At 49.0% G+C, this 17828-nt stretch overlaps 1 protein-coding gene across 5 annotated transcripts; it reads left to right on the forward strand.

Annotated features, from left to right (window-relative positions):
• The first annotated feature begins 2316 nt into the window (after positions 1-2316).
• MSL3 (MSL complex subunit 3) lies at positions 2317-17452 on the forward strand. 5 transcript variants are annotated; one of them, XM_081080926.1, is made up of 13 exons: positions 2318-2436; positions 3650-3732; positions 4124-4219; positions 4566-4663; positions 5700-5785; positions 6321-6443; positions 7199-7359; positions 8290-8448; positions 9204-9460; positions 10193-10302; positions 12637-12736; positions 13334-13418; positions 16673-17452. In XM_081080926.1, exons 1-13 carry the CDS (start codon positions 2335-2337, stop codon positions 16770-16772), a joined length of 1560 nt encoding a protein of 519 aa, XP_080937052.1. In that variant the 5' UTR covers positions 2318-2334; the 3' UTR covers positions 16773-17452. The 5 variants fall into 5 exon arrangements, with proteins under 5 accessions (XP_080937053.1, XP_080937052.1, XP_080937055.1 ...); XM_081080929.1 differs by lacking the exon at positions 2318-2436 and adding an exon at positions 2774-2854; XM_081080930.1 differs by lacking the exon at positions 2318-2436 and adding an exon at positions 3492-3569.
• Positions 17453-17828: the final 376 nt, after the last annotated feature.

A 17828-nucleotide genomic window follows, 5' to 3' on the forward strand; every position in this document is an offset into this window, starting at 1 on the left:
CATACGAAGGGGTGAAAATGGAGAGGAACAAAAGAAAGCATCTAAAGCAGCGGTTCTCAACCTGTGGGTCGCGACCCCTTTGGCGGTCGAACGACCCTTTCACAGGGGTCACCTAAGACCATCCTGCAGATCAGATATTTCCATGACGATTCCTAACAGGAGCAACATGACAGTGAGGAAGCAGCAGCAGAAATCATTTTATGGTTGGGTCACAACATGAGGAACTGTAGTTAAAGGGCCAGAAGGGTGACAACCACTGAAAGTCTTGCCTGAAAGGTTAGTCTGAAGAGGAAATCTCCATTCACCAGCCAGAAAAAGAAAAAGGCTAATGTTTCAGCTATAACATGCAATGACTTGTGCCCCAGAACTCTCCCTGTCCTGTATGGGGAACCTCACCATGAAGATCTCAACCCTGAAAAACCACAACCTGAGGAGGAATTATGGTTCCAGTTCTGGCTTCTCCGCTGTATTATGTGCCTGTCTTCCCCCAACCTCTCCCTCCTCTGTTAGCCCTTCTTCTGGCAAATGGACCTATCACTCACCCAACTCATATATCCTCCAAATCTGTAAGCCTCCCAGGATTCCTTCTCTCTCCCACTTCACATCCAATTGGTTACTGAGTTTTGTGGATCCTATTTCATAAATCTGTAGTCTGTTCATTCATTACATATTTATTGTGTGCTAGGAGTATGCAAGGAGGAACTGAAGGTGTTCCCCAGACCCGCCCTGCCCCCTTCAAGGAGCTGAGCATCTGAGAGGGCATTTTGCAAAGGAAAACTTGCTGCTGAGCAGTAAGTCAATGCAATAAATGGATAGAGAACTGGGAGGGGTCGCTGGGGGGTATATGACTTATCTAGGGAAGCTTGCGGACTTTCCTCATGGCCATGTGCAACCTGAGAGGTGAAGGATGTGTACCAGAAAGCCAGTGGTGGGGAGGCCAGTGCCCATTTCTGGAAGCAAGAACAGAGCTCCTCCCTAACCAGTTTGGCTCAGTGGATAGAGCGTCGGCCTGTGGACTGAAGGGTCCCAGGTTCGATTCCGGTCAAGGCACGTACCTTGGCACGTCCCCAGTAGAGGGTGTGCAGGAGGCAGCTGATCCATGTTTCTCTCTCTCATCCTTTCTCCCTCTGTCCTTCTCCCTTCCTCTCTGTAAAAAATCAATAAAACATATTAAAAAAAGAAGAACAGAGCCCAGAATGTGGAGAACTGGCAGTTCACTACGACCTCAGAGCCTCAAAGCTGGTCCCAGCCGGGTCTTAATCCAGTAACTGCACTGCCCAGAAACAAACTTCCTATTCCTGAACAGAAGGGAAGGGGGAAATTTAAAAAAAAAAAAGGCGCCACAAAAAAACAGCACCCGGTCTTTTCGGTCTCTGGAAGTTTGTCCTTCAAGCTGCCTCCCCCCCCCCGCCCCCCCGCCCCGCCCGCCCCCCGCGTTTGTCATTCGTTCATCAAGTCCCTCCTGACCCCTCAGTGTAGGCACCTGCCATACCAGCCTCGCAGTACGTCCCACCCTTAGGGTTCTCAATGTGTTGGAGAAGGCAGGCCCTGAGGGAGCAACTTGGAGAGCTGGGGGATGGGAGGCCATGCTGGAAGCCGCGACTGAAGATGTTAGCGGCCTGGTAGACTCATGACTCAGGGCCACGGCTCGCCGCTGTCACTGCGGGCCCCAGGCCTGCCACCTGCTGGGCCTGGCCCAGGTTGGCCTTGGCGCTTGATGCACTCCCTCCCCACCCTTCGCCACCCCTCCCCCCTCTCGGCCCAAAGCCACTGCCCATCTGGACCCGACCCGGGCCCCAGGTCCTCCTCCCGGAGCCAGATGTGGCGACGCGCAGCTCCGCAGAGGTGGCGGGCGCGGCCAGGGCCTGGAGGGCAGCCGCCGGCCGGCCTCCCCACGCCAGCTCCACCCCGGGCCGCTGTCTCCCAGGAACTTCCCACACTCCCGCCACAGAGCGCGCGCGGCGCGATGACATCGTGGGAGCAGCCCGCGTCAGCTGCCTTTCCCACGAGGGCGGGAGAGGCTGCTCCGCGGGCAGACCTGGGCTGCGGCCGGCCTTCTCCGATCGCAGGCGGCCCGGGCCCGGGGAGGACTCGCGGGGGCTCGCGGAGGGTGGGCGGGGGTGGGGACAGAGCGCGCGACCCGCGATTTCGAGGTCCAGCGGCGACTCGGGGCGGGCAGAGGCGGGACCGAGGGCGGGGCGGCCGCAGCCTCCGCCATTCCCCGCTCCCTCCCTCCCACCCCCCGCCGCAGTGCACCACCTCCCCGCCCCCCCTTGTCCCCCACCGCGCGCGCTCCTCCCGCCCCGGAGCCTCGCCCTCCGCCACGATGAGCAAATGAGCGCGAGCGAGGGCATGAAATTTAAATTCCACTCAGGGGAGAAAGTCCTGTGCTTCGAGCCTGACCCCACCAAGGCGCGAGTGCTGTACGATGCCAAGGTGCCGCCGCGGAGGGACAGGGAGGAGGCGCGGGTCGGGGACCCCGGGGCGGAATGCGGGTGTGGGTGCGGGTGCGGATGGCGGCGGGGAGAGGGGAAGCGGCCGGGCCTGGGTGCTCCCTGCCTGTGACACCTGGGCCTGCGCGGCACCTCGCGGAAGGCAGGGGGAGCTCGCGGGCGCCGCGCTGGGGACTCGGGGCAGGAGTGCTTCCGCTTCCGGCCGGCGTACGGGACTGCGCACGCGCGGCCTGAAAGGTCGCGAGGTTTCGCGAGGTTTTCGCCGTGCGTCGATTTGCGTACGTGACCGCAGCTTGGGCGGTGTGTCCAGGAGACCGCTCACGGAATGGCGCCTTAAGTCCTTTCGTCCTGCGCGGAGCGCCTCGTGGGCTCTCCTGTGACACAGACACCGACCGACCCAGGTCCTAAGCCACAGCGCTGCCTGTCGACTCGCGACGTCATTGTCCCGGGGCCTCAGTCGTGCTTGGGACCCTCCCGTAGGGTCCAAGGGCTAGGTTGACCCAGTGTTACCTTCCCTCAGGGCCTTTATGTTTTCAATCTCCAAGTCGCACCCCCTGCCCATCAGGGGGCTCGCGGGGGACTGAGCCCCATCTGTAGCCCCTCAGGTCTAGGCGGCGAGAGGGCGTGGGCATCGCAGTCTGGTGGTGGGTTGGCCCGGGGTCCCAGGTGCGTCCGAGCAGCGCTGCCCATTGGGGGACTTCCCAAGGACCCCGGGTTCTGTGAGTTATATTTTAGGGTTCCGCCCCCGAAACCCTTGTCTCTGATTTCCCTCCTCCTTCCCCGCCATGAGTATCCCCTGGGGTGACACGCCCCATCATTTGCCACAGATGTTCCCTCTGGGGACACAGTGGAGCTGGAGAGACTACAACTCCCAGAGGTCTCAGGGCTGCAGCGCTCTTGTCTGGCCAGGACTCTTCTTTACTGACAGTTGGCTTGCCAATGGCTTTAAAAGACGCACCCAATCCCACACTCAGAGACCAATCACGGGGAGTTTGCAGGGATGTTTCCTTTTTTGAGGCATCCAGTCAGGAAAAAAATGGAATTGAAAGGAAAAATGTTTCGGCACAGCTCGCGGTCTAAAAAAGGAGCGAATACTTCCTTTTCTTTTCAAAAAAGGTCTATGATCTAGTTTTCCTGATCTAGCTTCCGGTGTTGTGTATATTCAGTCATTTGTGGACAATATTTTCTGGTTTCAGATTGTGGATGTTATTGTTGGGAAAGACGAAAAAGGCAGAAAGATTCCAGAATATCTAATCCATTTTAATGGTTGGAACAGAAGGTGAGTGTATTTGTTAAACCTGACTGAAAATTCATCGTCTTTGCAGCACAGGAACCTGGGGTTTTGTTAAGTTTTAGAAACACTTGTAGAAAAGTTTCATGTGCAGTTTTTGCTTTTTGAAATCAAACTTTGCCTATGCAGAAGAATGATAACTTTCAAGTTGATTATATTTGAGTTCTCTATGGGTAATTGTGGAAGCCCCAGTTGCTTCTATGGCTAAATGAGTTTCTTTTTAAGTTTATTTGCATTTTTTGTGGCTTTAAAGTATTTAAATCATTTTCCAAAATGTAAGTAATTCTGGGACACTTCCGTTCCTGTGAGGTGCTGTTGGGCATTTGTTTATAGCGAATTAAAATACTGAATTTTCTATCCTTTTTTGCTTGTTTTGTAGCTGGGATAGGTGGGCAGCTGAAGATCATGTCCTTCGAGATACTGACGAAAATCGGAGATTACAGCGGAAACTGGCAAGAAAAGCTGTAGCTCGCCTGTGAGAATACAACAATCCTGACAAATGCGTTTTCTCTTAATGTGTAGAATTTTTAGGCTATAAAAGTAAACATATGACAAGCATGGCTTATTATGCAATTGGACTTACTAAAAATGTGTTAACAAAGAGTGTCTGTGTTGTATTGTAAATAACTGCTGTGTTTTCCAAGGAGATGTATATATGTAATAATCTGAAGTGGAGATCACCATTTATGTTCTACAGCTTCATTATTTGTCGGGTGCTTAAGAATCTTTGTTGTTCTATCTTGTTTTTTTACCTTGAGACCCTTATCAGTCAACATCAAAATTTATTTCAGTCGTGTTTTATTTGTTTGTTTGTTTTCCAGAAGCACAGGAAGAAAAAAGAAGCGCTGCCGATTGCCTGGTGTCGATTCTGTCTTAAAAAGCCTCCCCGTTGAAGAAAAAGATAAAAGTGATGAAAACTGTGAGTGGCCTGAGTTATTTTGTTATTTTCTCTGGTTACATGAACTTTTACCGCCTGGCCAGCATGGCTCAGTGGTGAGCGCCGACCTATGAACCAGGAGGTCACGGTTTGATTCCTGGTCAGGGCACACGCCCGGGTTGCAGGCTCCATCCCCTGTAGGAGGCGTGCAGGAGGCAGCCGATCCATGATTCTCTCTCTTCATTAATGTTTCTCTCTCTCCCTCTCCCTTCCTCTCTGAAGTCAATAAAAATATATTTAAAAAATAATAATAAAAGAACTTTCACCTACTTCTTTTATACTGCAGGACTGAGCAGGAGGAATCATTGAAATTACACAGGGAAAGGTTTTTAGCTCATTACATATGATATTTGCCCCCTTTCAATTTTGACGAGTAAGTTAGCAGTCAAGTTCATAATTCGTCATCATCAGATATGCTTCTGATCGCTGCCTTCTCGGCCAGTGTCTATACTCATCCCTCAGGAGTCCATTCTTATGGTACCTCCTGGGCCTGGGTCTGGGCCTGCGCCTCACTTTCCAACGCAGCAGGTAACCGTGGGATCCTAGATGACTAAACACTTTCAGATCATTGTCTTTATTTTTCTTTTTAAAAATATATTTTTATTGATTTCAGAGAGGGAGAAAGATAGAAACATCAATGATGATAGAGAATCAATGGATCGGCTGCCTCCTGCACGCCCCCTACTGGGGATTGAGCCGCAGCCGGGGCATTCTGCCCTGACCCGGCATCAAACCCGGGACCCTTCAGTCCACCGCAGGCTGACACTCTATCCACTGAGCCAAACCGGCTAGGGCTCAGATCATTTTCTTGGGTGTGTTTTGCATTCATTGAAATCGGTGTTATGTTTTTCCAAATAAATTTCCATTCTGAAAGGTACGATGTTTGCATTCAGCATTTAAAATATATGTAGGACTGCAGTTTGTGGATACCGGCAGTAGGACACATCCCACCCTAAGGACCTGGAAGAGCTGGGGAAGTGGCTAACCCAGGCTTGCTTGGTGTTTGTGTCTCACCTAGCTGTAAGCACTTCCTCTGGTGACAGCAGTGAAGAAAAGGATGGAGCAATAAGTGAAGAAAGTGACATTGAAGAAAAGACTGAAGTGGTAAAGGTTTCATTGTGAAAACTCTTTGGTGTTGATTTTAGTGGTAGAACTCTCCAGTCGTGAACCATTTGGTAAAAATACATTTTTAACCACATATTATAAAGTCGCACTTCATGTTTAAGGGAAAGTAACTCGTGTATAGTCACCGGATGACCCTCTCAGTGGCTCTTTACAGCCGCAAAGTATTTGCACAAGTCATAGAGACCTGTTACTTTTCAGTGACATTGCGAGCTTTATTGTTACAATGGTGACTATTTCTAAATGCTGTGTATCAGTTTAGCATCTCCTGCCTGCCTTCAGTCCTACTTGTGAAATGAAATGGGGAGACAAGAAAGCATTTGCAATGCGGTTAGTGTCCTAAAACGAGTGAATGTGGCCTTTGATGCACTTTTCATCAGAACACGTATCATTACTGGGGTAACGGTGGAGGATTAACTGGCTTTGTATCATAGAGTCTTTCAAGGGTTCGTCCTCTGGACATGGTCTCTCCTCCTGTTTTAAGACGTTTTAAAAATACGGAATTTTCATGTCGCAGAAGGGACAACTGGAGCCGCGCAGGAAAAGGGCGATGGACGAAAGGGCAATCACTATAGACATCCCCGACGTTCTGAAGAAGAAGTTGGAGGACGATTGCTACTACATCAACAGGAGGAAACGGGTACGCATGGGCGGCGGATAGAACGTAATCCCAGAGTCCAATCCTTGAGAACCCTGGGGCGATGAGACTTCCATGGTAAGGGGTGGACCGAGTCAGGTTTCAAAGTTATCTGATGGTAGCGCCCTGCTGCTGATTGTGCACAGTCTTGCCCAGGCTGGCTGCCCAGGTGAGCCCTCTGGGAGCTTTGCAAAGACCTGATTCCTGGACTGGCACTCAGAGGGTAAGCGCACATGGGCTCTGGGGTGGGGGCGGCTGTGGAGCTAGTCTGCGAGGCTCCCCAGGTGATTCTAATGGCTAACATGAGACTCGCTGCCCGCATTCATTTAAACAATTAATGCTGTAATGTACAGGGTGCTATGATCGGTACACAAAAAACCACCCGAGAGCTTCAAAGTGTATTTATTTCAAAAGCTGCTTTTCACACTGAGTAGGCTTTCGTTTGGGGTTTGAAAAGCGATGCAGACAAGACCACCGTTGGTTGGAGTAGGTCAGTGGTTGGCAAACTGCGGCTCGCGAGCCACATGCGGCTCTTTGCCCCTTGAGTATGGCTCTTCCACAAAATACCACGTGCGGGTGCGCATACAGTGCGATTGAAACTTCGTGGCCCATGCGCAGAAGTCGGTATTTTGTGGAAGAGCCACACTCAAGGGGCCATAGAGCTGCATGTGGCTCGCGAGCCACCGTTTGCCGACCGCGGGAGTAGGTGGCCGATCCGGTGGGATGTGTGCGGCAGCTGGGTCTGTTTCTGTTGACAGTTAGTGAAACTTCCGTGCCAGACCAACATCATCACGATCTTGGAATCGTACGTGAAGCATTTCGCGATCAATGCAGCCTTTTCCGCCACTGAGCGGCCCCGGCATCATCACGCTATGGCCCAAGCCAGCATGAATGTGAATTACATCCCAGCAGAAAAGAAGTGAGTGGGAGAGGGGGCTGGCATGGTATGGTTCTCTTTTTGTGTATCAGAGAAGTGACTGTTATTTAGAAGAGGTAACACTGTCTCCATTTCAGTATTATGAATTCGTTTAACATGTCACTTAATATGCAATTTAGTATCAAAATGTTCTTTTTTCTTTTTTAAATGTTCAATAACTGCATCTGGTCTGGATGCAACACCAGGACCAGTTTGTGCAGTGATCTAATTTCGGAAGGTAACTTTGTTCCGTGAGAAGCACCAGAAGGGGCAGGGAGGATTTGATCAAAGCTTGTTTACAAACAGGCCTTTATTCTGGCCTGAGTAACTGGCCCCGGGGTCTGCCTCGGTGCACGCGTCTCAGCCGGATGGAGTGGAGTTGGATAAGTAGAGTGTTCAAGTTCACACGGGTGAGGCATTCATGGGCCCGCCCCTTCCACTTGGGCTCCCTGTGGGGCAGTGAGCACACTCGTGTGTTCAGTGTTGTACGTTAAAATCACTACAGACTCCCTGCACTTTCTATCATAAGCCCACTGTTCCTATTTAATTCTTGGTTGTTGTTGGCATCTAGATTCATTTTATTCCTCAGGTGTGTGGGTGTAATATACAGTGTTTAAAACTCTGCCTTTGCCCTGACCAGTTTGGCTCAGTGGATAGAGCTTTGGCCTGCAGACTCAAGGGTCCCAGGTTCGATCCCGGTCAAGGGCATGTACCTTGGTTGAGGGCACATCCCCAGTAGGGAGTGTGCAGGTGGCAGCTGATTGATGTTTCTAACTCTCTGTCCCTCTCCATTCCTCTCTGTAAAAAATCAATAAAATATATTTAAAAAAATAAAAATAAAACTCTGCCTTATTAAAAACGTACCACCTCATTGTGACCGTTGGGCAAGTTCTGTGTCTTGCATCTCTGAGCGCTTCCTTTTCATCCTTCCAGCGTTGACCTTTGCAAGGAGATGGTGGACGGGTTGAGAATAACCTTTGACTATACTCTCCCGTTGCTTTTGCTGTACCCATACGAACAAGTTCAGTATAAAAAGGTGACTTCGTCCAAATTTTTTCTTCCCATTAAGGAAAGTGCCACCAGCACCAGTAGGTAAGTCCCAGCATGGAGACCGTGGTTGGGTGTTGAGCGGCTCGCCCCCTTCCCCAAAACAGTGGAGAGAGGGGAGCACGGCCCAAGGGGGAGGAGATGGGGGTCTGAGCGTAGCTCCCTCGCTTGCTGGTTGTGGGACTCGGCGGGGAGAGCTTGGCCTCCTGGAGCAGTTACTGTTCTGTGGGGAGGCTTGTGGAGGGCCAGCCACCTGTGGCCTTCAAGTCAAGGTTCCTTCCCTTCTGCGGGGCTGTGTCACCGCATGCGCCCCGTCGCTGACCAAGCGCGCCCACGTCTCCCTGGAGGGAAACCAAAGGCCCCAGCCTACCGTCTCTCCCACCCGCACACGCTGCTGCTGCTCCCTCGAGCCTCTCCTGCGTGGTCTGTCTCGCGATGGCCACTCGTCCGTCCCCTCCTGCCTGCTCACCCCCTGCCTTTCCCCCCTCCCCGCCGAGGGCACCCCCAGGTTCCCCTGGCCACGCTGTGCTCTGCGCGGCCACCATTCCCTTCATCCCTCCTCCCTTCTGTGGCTCCTGGCTCTCTCGCTGCCTCGTGATGTCTTCTCTCAGCCTGCCTTCCTTTCCTGTTGCTGTCGCCTATGGGAGAGGCCTGTCCCCAGGCCCTACTCCGAACCTTCAGGTCCCCAGTGTCCCCCATGCACTGTGTGCTGCCACACATTTGAGGCTGTCAGGCATGATGTAGGTTCTGCAAAGGTTCCCCACGCCGGGGCGCACGACACCGTGCCCTTCCTTCCCTAGGAGCCAGGAGGAGCTCTCTCCGAGCCCGCCTCTGTTGAATCCGTCCACCCCGCAGTCCACGGAGAGCCAGACCGGGGAGCCCGCCACCCCCAAGCGGCGCAAGGCGGAGCCCGAGGCCCTGCAGTCCCTGCGGCGCTCCACGCGCCACTCGGCCAACAGCGACCGGCTGTCCGAGAGCAGCGCGTCGCCGCAGCCCAAGCGCCGGCAGCAGGACACGTCGGCCAGCATGCCCAAGCTGTTCCTGCACCTGGAGAAGAGTAGGTCCCCTCCTGGGCATCGGCCCCCGCCGAGGCCTGCGGGAGGCAGGGCAGGACCCCCTGCTGCCCGAATTGGACATGCTGGCTGTAGCTGGGTGCTTGGTGCCCCTGGGTTAGCTCTGGGTCGCCAGTCAGTTGGCAGTCACTCCCCATTCCCTCCCCTGATGCTGGGCACCCGCCGCTTGTTTGCTGCCCCTGCGGATCTGCCTCTGGGCACAACCGGTGACCCACTGAGTCAGACAGAGTGTGGCCTTTTGTCTGTGGCTCCTTTCACTCAGCAGCAAGTTTTCAAGGTTCATCGTGCTATAGCTTCTGTTAATGCTTGAGTCCTTTTCTTTTTCTTCTTTTTTTTTTTTTTTTTTGCCAAATAATATTCTAGGTCAGTGGTTGGCCAACTGCAGCTCGCGAGCCACATGCGGCTCTTTGGCCCCTTGAGTGTGGCTCTTCCACAAAATACCATGTGCGGGCGCGCACATACACTGCGATTGAAACTTCGTGGCCCATGCACAGAAGTCGGTATTTTGTGGAAGAGCCACACTCAAGGGGCCGAAGAGCCGCGTGTGGCTCGCGAGCCGCAGTTGGCCAACCACTATTCTAGGTGCTGTGTTGTCATAGGAGGGTCTTATTGTTAGAGACGAGTAAGTCCTCTGCTGTCTGTAATGTCTTCCAGCTGTTTGTCCTCCCCAGCCATGCGATTTCTCAGTGAATAACTAACATCTGTTCCTTCCGAAGAAACACCTGTGCATAGCAGATCCTCCTCACCTGTTCCGGTGACCCCCAGCAAGGAAGGCAGCGCGGTGTTCGCCAGCTTCGAAGGCAGAAGGACTAATGAGATCAATGAGGTAGAGTGCCCGTGTCTGCCGCTCGCCCTCCCCCGGCGAGCCTTGCGCGGTTGCTTCAGTCCTGTAGCAGGAAATCCGGTTTCCGCAGAGGCGCTCTGTTGCTGTGGACGTGAACAGGGTCGTTCAGATGATGTGTAACCATGTGTTCTTGGTTTCGAAAACGAGAACATTGTTACACTTACATTTAGCTTTTATCTTAAGAAACTGTTAGTTCTGAAACATGAGTATAGTGAGTCCTCACTCAAGGTCATGAGTAGGCGCTTGGACTTTAAGCAGAACAACATACAATGAAACAAGTTTTGCCACAGGCCAATGGATACACACAAGAATTCAGTCCCTACGGCATCTCAGCAACATTGTAATGAACTGACGCCATCAGAGGACCTCCTTATTTTCATTTTATAGAATAGGCGTCGGGACACTTTTTCTGCAAAAGGCCAGAGAGTAAATATTTTAAGCTTTGGCCACACAGTGTCTGACAAGACTGCCCAACTCCAAAAGTAGCCATAGACACTGTATACATGAATGAGTGTGCTGTCTCCAATAAGACTTTAATACGCACACAAATTTGAATATCAGATCATTTCCATGTGTGATGAGACATTGTTTTTGGTTTTTTTTGCTACTTCCCCAACCATTTAAAAATATAAAATCCATCCTTAATAATATTAATAGTCATCCCTTTGAGGGCGTGCTGTGTGTCAGCATTATGCCAGGCACTTGACCTAAATGACCTCATATTCTTACCTTACACTGGGGTTCCGTTAAAAATAACACTTCATTTTATTTTTTTAAATCTTTATTGTTGAAAGTATTACATGTGTCCCCTTTCTAGCCTGCCCCTGCCCCCTGCCCCAGGCCTTCACCACCCAGTTGTCTGTGTCCATGGGTTATGCACATATGCATACAAAGTCTTCGGTTGATCTCTTCCCACCTACCCAGCCCCGGGTAGCTTCATTCTAAAACTCTCTCTTTTTTTTAATCTATATTTTTTTTTATTGATTTCAAGGAGGAAAAGAGAGGGAGAGATAGAAACTGGGGATTGATCCCGCAACCTGGGCATGTGCCCTGACCGGAATCGAACCTGGGACACTCCAGTCCGCAGGCTGACGTTCTCTCCACTGAGCCAAACCAGCCAGGGCTAAAACTCGATTTTTAAGGCCACTTAACTGATGTAGGTAGTGAGTGTCTCCAGGATTCAGGAGATGTCTCAGGCCCGCAGGCTATTCTGTGAATGTCACCCGGGGGTGGGATTCCCTTCTTTCCGTGTCTGGGGGCAGCTGACTGCACCAGGCAGAGAACATTTGGTGATGGAGGGTCGGCAAACTTGCCGTAAAGGGTCAGAGTGTAGGTATTTTCAAGGTTAACATCTATTTTCACTTGATTCAGCGGGTCAAATTAGCTTCCAAAGTGAATATAACAGCAGCAATTCCGGGATTTTGGAACAATAGTAATATTACTCAAAACATCTTTTTTTACTGCTTCATTCTCGAATACAGTAGTATTTTTAATAAAGGAAAGGCACAAAATGACCTAAATAGTTACAGCTAATGTATAGGTAGTAGCTGTTGAAAAATTAGGAAATCAAATAGTTCCCTAATCTAATTTTAATCCTTCTCTTCCACAGTTTTATTTTTTTATAAGCTGATATTTATTTTGATAGTGACATATTTTTTTCCTCTACTTAATTTATTATCATAATTTTCAGATGATTAGAAGTGTCTACATGTTGCCAAGGAAGTTGGACCCTCCTGTGATTGATTTAAAAGGCCAAAAGGTTTTGAAAAATTATAGTAGAAAACTATAATATGTATGCTAGTATATAATCTATATGGAAAACATATATGTTTATCTTCTCATGACCCTATATTATAATTCCACCACTAAAAAAAACGAACGTTAATATTTTTCCCTATGTATTTACATAATAATTCTACACAATATTTTATATTGTGCTTTTTTTTCTTTTTGCAAGTGTTATGTTGAACTTAATTATTTTGTAGCTCGACCCTCTTCAGCATAAAAACCCATTATACTCTCCTATGTCCTGAGATCATACCCACAAAGAGCTCCATGGGAAAGTCGGAGGGCTACCTTCAGGACTTCCACATTGTCAGGAATTGGTCACTATTTCCTCCCTTTCCTGGTCCAGCTGTGGAGCAACTCCTGAGGTGCCAGAGGGCCGGCAAGTTGGCGGGGGGGTGGGGGTGTGACACGTGATCGGGCACAGAATGGCAAAGCACACGGGTATTTGCCGGGATTCCGGATGTTATGACTGTTGCTAATGGAGTGGTAAGATGCAGTAACAAAGCGTTCCGTCTGTGCCTTTCCCAGGTCCTCTCCTGGAAACTTGTACCCGAGAGTTACCCTCCGGGCGACCAGCCACCTCCGCCCTCTTATATTTATGGGGCGCAACACTTGCTGCGATTGTTTGGTAAGAAATCCTGGTCCCTGTTTTCTTCCCCCTCCCTTTTTTTTTTTTTTTTGCTTTAACACAGTTGTTAGCTTATGTACATCTTGTGGTAATGTTGGGGTCTAAGAAAAATTGCTGAAAGGGAACCTCTTTAAAAAAAAGGCCCTTCATAAATCTTAAATTTCCTAAAAATTATATTTGTAATATTTGTACTATTGCTGTGTCTTTGTGTTCATGCAGAGTTCTTAGTTTTGTTTGATAACATGGATGTTCATTTCCGATCAAATAAGGGTAAACAGCCCTAACCGGTTTGGCTCAGTGGATAGAGCGTCGGCCTGTGGACTGAAGGGTCCCAAGTTCGATTCCGGTCAAGGGCATGTACCTTGGTTGCAGGCACATCCCCAGGAGGGGGTGTGCAAGAGGCAGCTGATCGATGTTTCTCTCTCATCGACGTTTCAAACTCTCTATCCCTCTCCCTTCCTCTCTGTAAACAATCAATAAAATATATATATTTTAAAAAAAAAAAAGGGTAAACAGACCCAGACGGTCCTTGGGTGTGTCCTACCCGTTGCCAGATGCTGCCCGTGGTAAATGGTTTTGCTTCTCTTTTCGATGCAGTGAAACTTCCAGAAATCCTTGGAAAGATGGCCTTTTCTGAGAAGAACCTGAAGGCTTTACTGAAGCACTTTGATCTCTTTCTGAGGTATTTTTTATTACTTTGGCAAAAGCTACCTCTACTGCCTTTCATCTGACTTTTCTGAATTTCTCCTTAGCACATGTAGAAGCTAGCTCTGATATTTTAAGTAGCAGCGGTATTACCTAAGTATAGTTAGTTCTAACTGTAACTGTAATAGAGGGGGTTCTAGCTATTTCCTTTGTCCATAATTTATCTGCTTTCTAAATCAAGGGTGCTCATTGTACGGAGGTAAAACTTTTGGTGTCACTAGAAGAATCCAGTTGGGTAACCTCGGGAAAAGAAAGTTGATTTTGCCCAGCCGGTGTGTCTCAGTGGTTGAGCATCAACCTATAAGCCAGGAGGTCATGGTTTGATTCCAGGCGGGTCAGGGCTCAATCACCAGTGTGGGGCATGCAGGAGGCAGCCGATCAGTGATTCTCTCTCATGGTTGACGTTTCTGTTTTTTTGTCCCTCTCCCTTTCTCTCTGAAATAAATTAAAAAATATATATATTTTTAAAAAGTTGATTTCTACAGTAGAAGTGATTAAGATTGATAACTTAATTTTATAGTTTTTATTCAGGAGTACCTTAAATATTAGACTCTTCTTTGCAAGTACATTAACTTAAATATTATCAATGACAGGATTTGGGGGTTTCAAGTTAAGATAAATGACTGTTGTTGACATTGATATTGTGCATTTCCTTTCTTGCAAGTGTTGTGTTGACCTTGATTATTTTGTAGCTTGATCCTCTTTGGTGAATTCAGAGAAAGCCATTCTTTCCTTCACCTGATAGAGCCAGTCATTTTAGCATATCATAGGACCGTTTCCTCCTCCTCTACTCCCCCTGCCCCCACCACGCTGTGGTCCAGCTGTCTCTGGCTCCCCCACCCAGATGCCTGTTGACCAGTCCCTCTCCTTGGCAGTCAAGGCTGCTCACCCAGCTTGTCCTCTCCACCTGACTTCGTTTCCTCCTTCTCTTTAAGGGGGGGCCTTTTCCTTGCAGTCAGGCCCCAGCCTGCAGGAGCTAATCAGGCACCACAGCGGGGAGAGCACTCCAGCCAGAGAACTGGGTCTTGGAGTTTTGAAAAGATACTTTCATGTAGGCATTTTGAATAAAGTATCCCTGAGTGAAAATAGACTTGGTAACATTTTACTATAAAGAAGTTTCAAAATCATCCTCTTCCCTTCCAGCCTCCCTTCAGACAAGCCCACAATTCCATTTGGCAGAAAAAGTTTGTAAGCTGAGCCCTGGCTGGGTGGCTCAGTCGGTTGGAGCATTGTCACATACACCCAAAGGTTGCGGGTTCGATTCCTAGTCAGGGCACGTACCCAGGTTTCAGGTTCAATCCCCGGTTGGGGAGAGTACGGGAGGCAACTGATGAATGTTTCTCACATTGATTTTCTCTCTCTCTCCCTCCCCCCACCCTTTTCTCTCTCTCTCAAAATCAATAAACATATCCTTGGGTGAAGATAAAAAAAAATACTCTTATAAGCTGAAATCAAATAATGCCAACCAACTATGAAGAGATAGCTACAAGTTAGCATAACAAAGACTGCTAATTTTGAAGTATGCCCAATCCAAAATAGAAATTAGGATTTTAGGAAGTCATTTAGGTAGATTTACAAATAAATATAGTAATTGGTTTTGAAAATGTATCCAAAGGCATCAACTAGAGAATCAGTGGACTCGTTACTAGTAATTGCTGTAAAAAGGATACAATCAAAGAAGAAAACGTCCACTCTTGAATGAATTCTGGCTCGGTTTTTACTGAAGAAGGTAGTGCAGAGGTTTAGCCTTACATGTTTAGTTAATATGACCCATGTGAGGACGTTTTAGCCCTCCGCGGGGAAGTGTGGGACGCTGCAGGGTAGCATCTGTGTATTACAGACTCTTGAATGGCCGCGTTGTAACGTCCCTACCAGATGTCAGTCGGTCTTGCTTATGTTTTGGTTCTGGAAGCTGGAACCGGAACACTTCCGGCGAGGCAATTTTGGACACAAAGTCCTCTGTACTCGTGGTACCGTTCAGTGTCGGTGTAACTTAGCCCCTGGGAGCATTGTGAATTTCTCAAGTGACACTTGCTGAGTTTATCATTTATTTTCAGAGTTTGTTTTTAAAACAGGAAAATGAAGACATAGTCACTGAGGCCTTTTTGCACGAAAGCGTTTACATAATCAAGGCTGCCACCTAGTGGGGTTTAGGTTCTGCTTCTATGTGCACACTTGACAGGATTGTGATGAAGTAATAATTAATGTAGAAGCTGCATGTGTGCAGTGAAAGGAATCAGTACAGGATACAGAAATCAAGATTATATTAATTTTTCTTCCTAATACCAAAACAGAGTGACATGACAGAGTGGTCAGAAGTTAAGATTTCCCTTGCTGGTATGTAAGCCCTTCGGTAATCACTGGGGCCATTTCTTCTTTTTCCAGTTTTTTTTTGTTGTTTTTTTAATTTTATCTTGCCCTGACCAGTTTGGCTCAGTGGATGGAGCATCGGCCTGTGGACTGAAAGGTCCCAGGTTCGATTCCGGTCAAGGGCATGTACCTTAGTTGCAGGCACATTCCCAGTGGGAGGGTGTGCAGGAGGCAGCTGATCGATGTTTCTCTCTCATGGATGTTTCTAACTCTCTATCCCTCTCCCTTCCTCTCTGTAATAAATCAATAAAATATATTTTTTAAAAAATTGTATCTTTCTTGTTGAAAGTATTACATACAGTGTGGGGCCTTGACTTACGAGTTTAATTCGTTCCGTGATGGAGCTCGTAACTCAAATTACTCGTATGTCAAATCTTAAAGTGAACGAGTGAGACAGGTGATGCTGGGCTGATGTTGTGGCGTTCACTGTGACGTTCGCTGCGCCAACTAGCGGTGGGGTATCTGAAGCTGGCTCGTAACCCGAATTTTAGCTCGCAACTCAAAGCAAAAAATCGGCTGAGAGACGGCTCGTATCTCGAAAAACTCGTTAGTCGGGACACTCGTAAGTCAAGGCCCCACTGTATGTCCCTTTTTTCCTCCTCCTCCCTCCCACCCCCTTGCCCTCCTCCCCAGGCCACCCTATTGTCTGTGTCCATGGGTTATGCATAGATGCATACAAGGTCTTTGGTTGATCACCTCCCACCCACCCACCCGTCCCCGCCTTCCCTCCGAGATTGCACACCCTGTTCCCTGTCTCTGGATCCACTCCGTTCACCCGTGTATTTGGTTCATTAGATGCCACCGATGAGGGAGATCATGGGATGCTTGCCTTTCTCTGACGGGCGTCTTTTCTCCTTGCAGGTTTTTAGCAGAGTACCATGACGACTTCTTCCCAGAGTCTGCCTATGTCGCCGCCTGTGAGGCGCACTACAGCACTAAGAACCCCAGGGCCATGTACTAGCGGCCGTGGCTCTGCAAGAATAGCTTCTCTGCAGAGCTCTGCGCTCTTGCTCCCCAGGGGAGAGCTGGGGAGCCGGTGGGAGAGGCGATGCCCACCCTAGGGGGCCACTACCAAGGCGGGCCCAGTTCTTTGAGTTATTATTCCTGTAGTTATTTCTGTTAAGTAGTACTTTTTTGATGCCTGAACAGCCTGCAACATCTGGCCCCAGCCACTGCACGCGCCACCTGTGGTGGCCGAAGAGCGCAGCCGTGTCCCTAGTGAGATGTTAGAAATGCGCGCAGGTCAGGCTGTTTCAGTAGGAATTGGCATTATTAGCAATAACCCCACTTTTTTAGTTCTTCGTTAGCACTAAGCAAAATGGTTTTTGCAAACTTCTTCTTAGATGATAACTGAGCAACTCAAATAAATTTCCGTTTTGCTCGGAAACTGCCAAGTAGTCCCCGAAGATTTTAGAAGGAATTGCTATTGAAGGCCAAAGAAAGGGGGCAGCTAGACATTTGCTTGCAGTTCCTTTTCTGTAGAACCTTATTTTGGGTGATCTAAAGAAAGCCTTGCCTGACTTGTTTGAGATTTTACAGCTCTACTCCGTTGTGTAATGTGACGCTTCCCGTTCTGTGAGATGTTATTTTTGAGGTCCTAAATAAAGCCGAGCCCGTCTTGTTGGAAGGAGCCAGGAGAGAGTTGGCAGTCTGGCCTTGTCCTCTTTTTTTAGTGCAAAGAACAGTCAGGTCACTTCTTGGCTCTTAACTTCTCCTTCTGTCTTGTTTCCCTTTGTGCCTTTTTCGTGACGGCCTTTGTCCCCCTCTCCTTTGATTTTGTGTCGCTTGGCGGCAGGACTAGAAGGTGGTCACTGGCCGTTGATGCAGCTCTTAGCTGTCCTGTTGCTGCACTCCGGGCTGCTCGGGGGGGCCAGCTGACGGTCTCTCAGGTTCCCCTTCTGATCCTCACCGTAGTCTCTCACCGGCCTCACCGTATCCAGTGATTGATATTTCAGTCGCTCGCCTGTCGGGATGTTTTAGAAAATCCTAACTCGATGGACAGGATGCTGGTCCCATA

This window comes from Myotis nattereri, assembly GCF_964212035.1.
Source record: "Myotis nattereri genome assembly, chromosome: X".
NCBI classification, from domain to species: domain Eukaryota; kingdom Metazoa; phylum Chordata; class Mammalia; order Chiroptera; family Vespertilionidae; genus Myotis; species Myotis nattereri.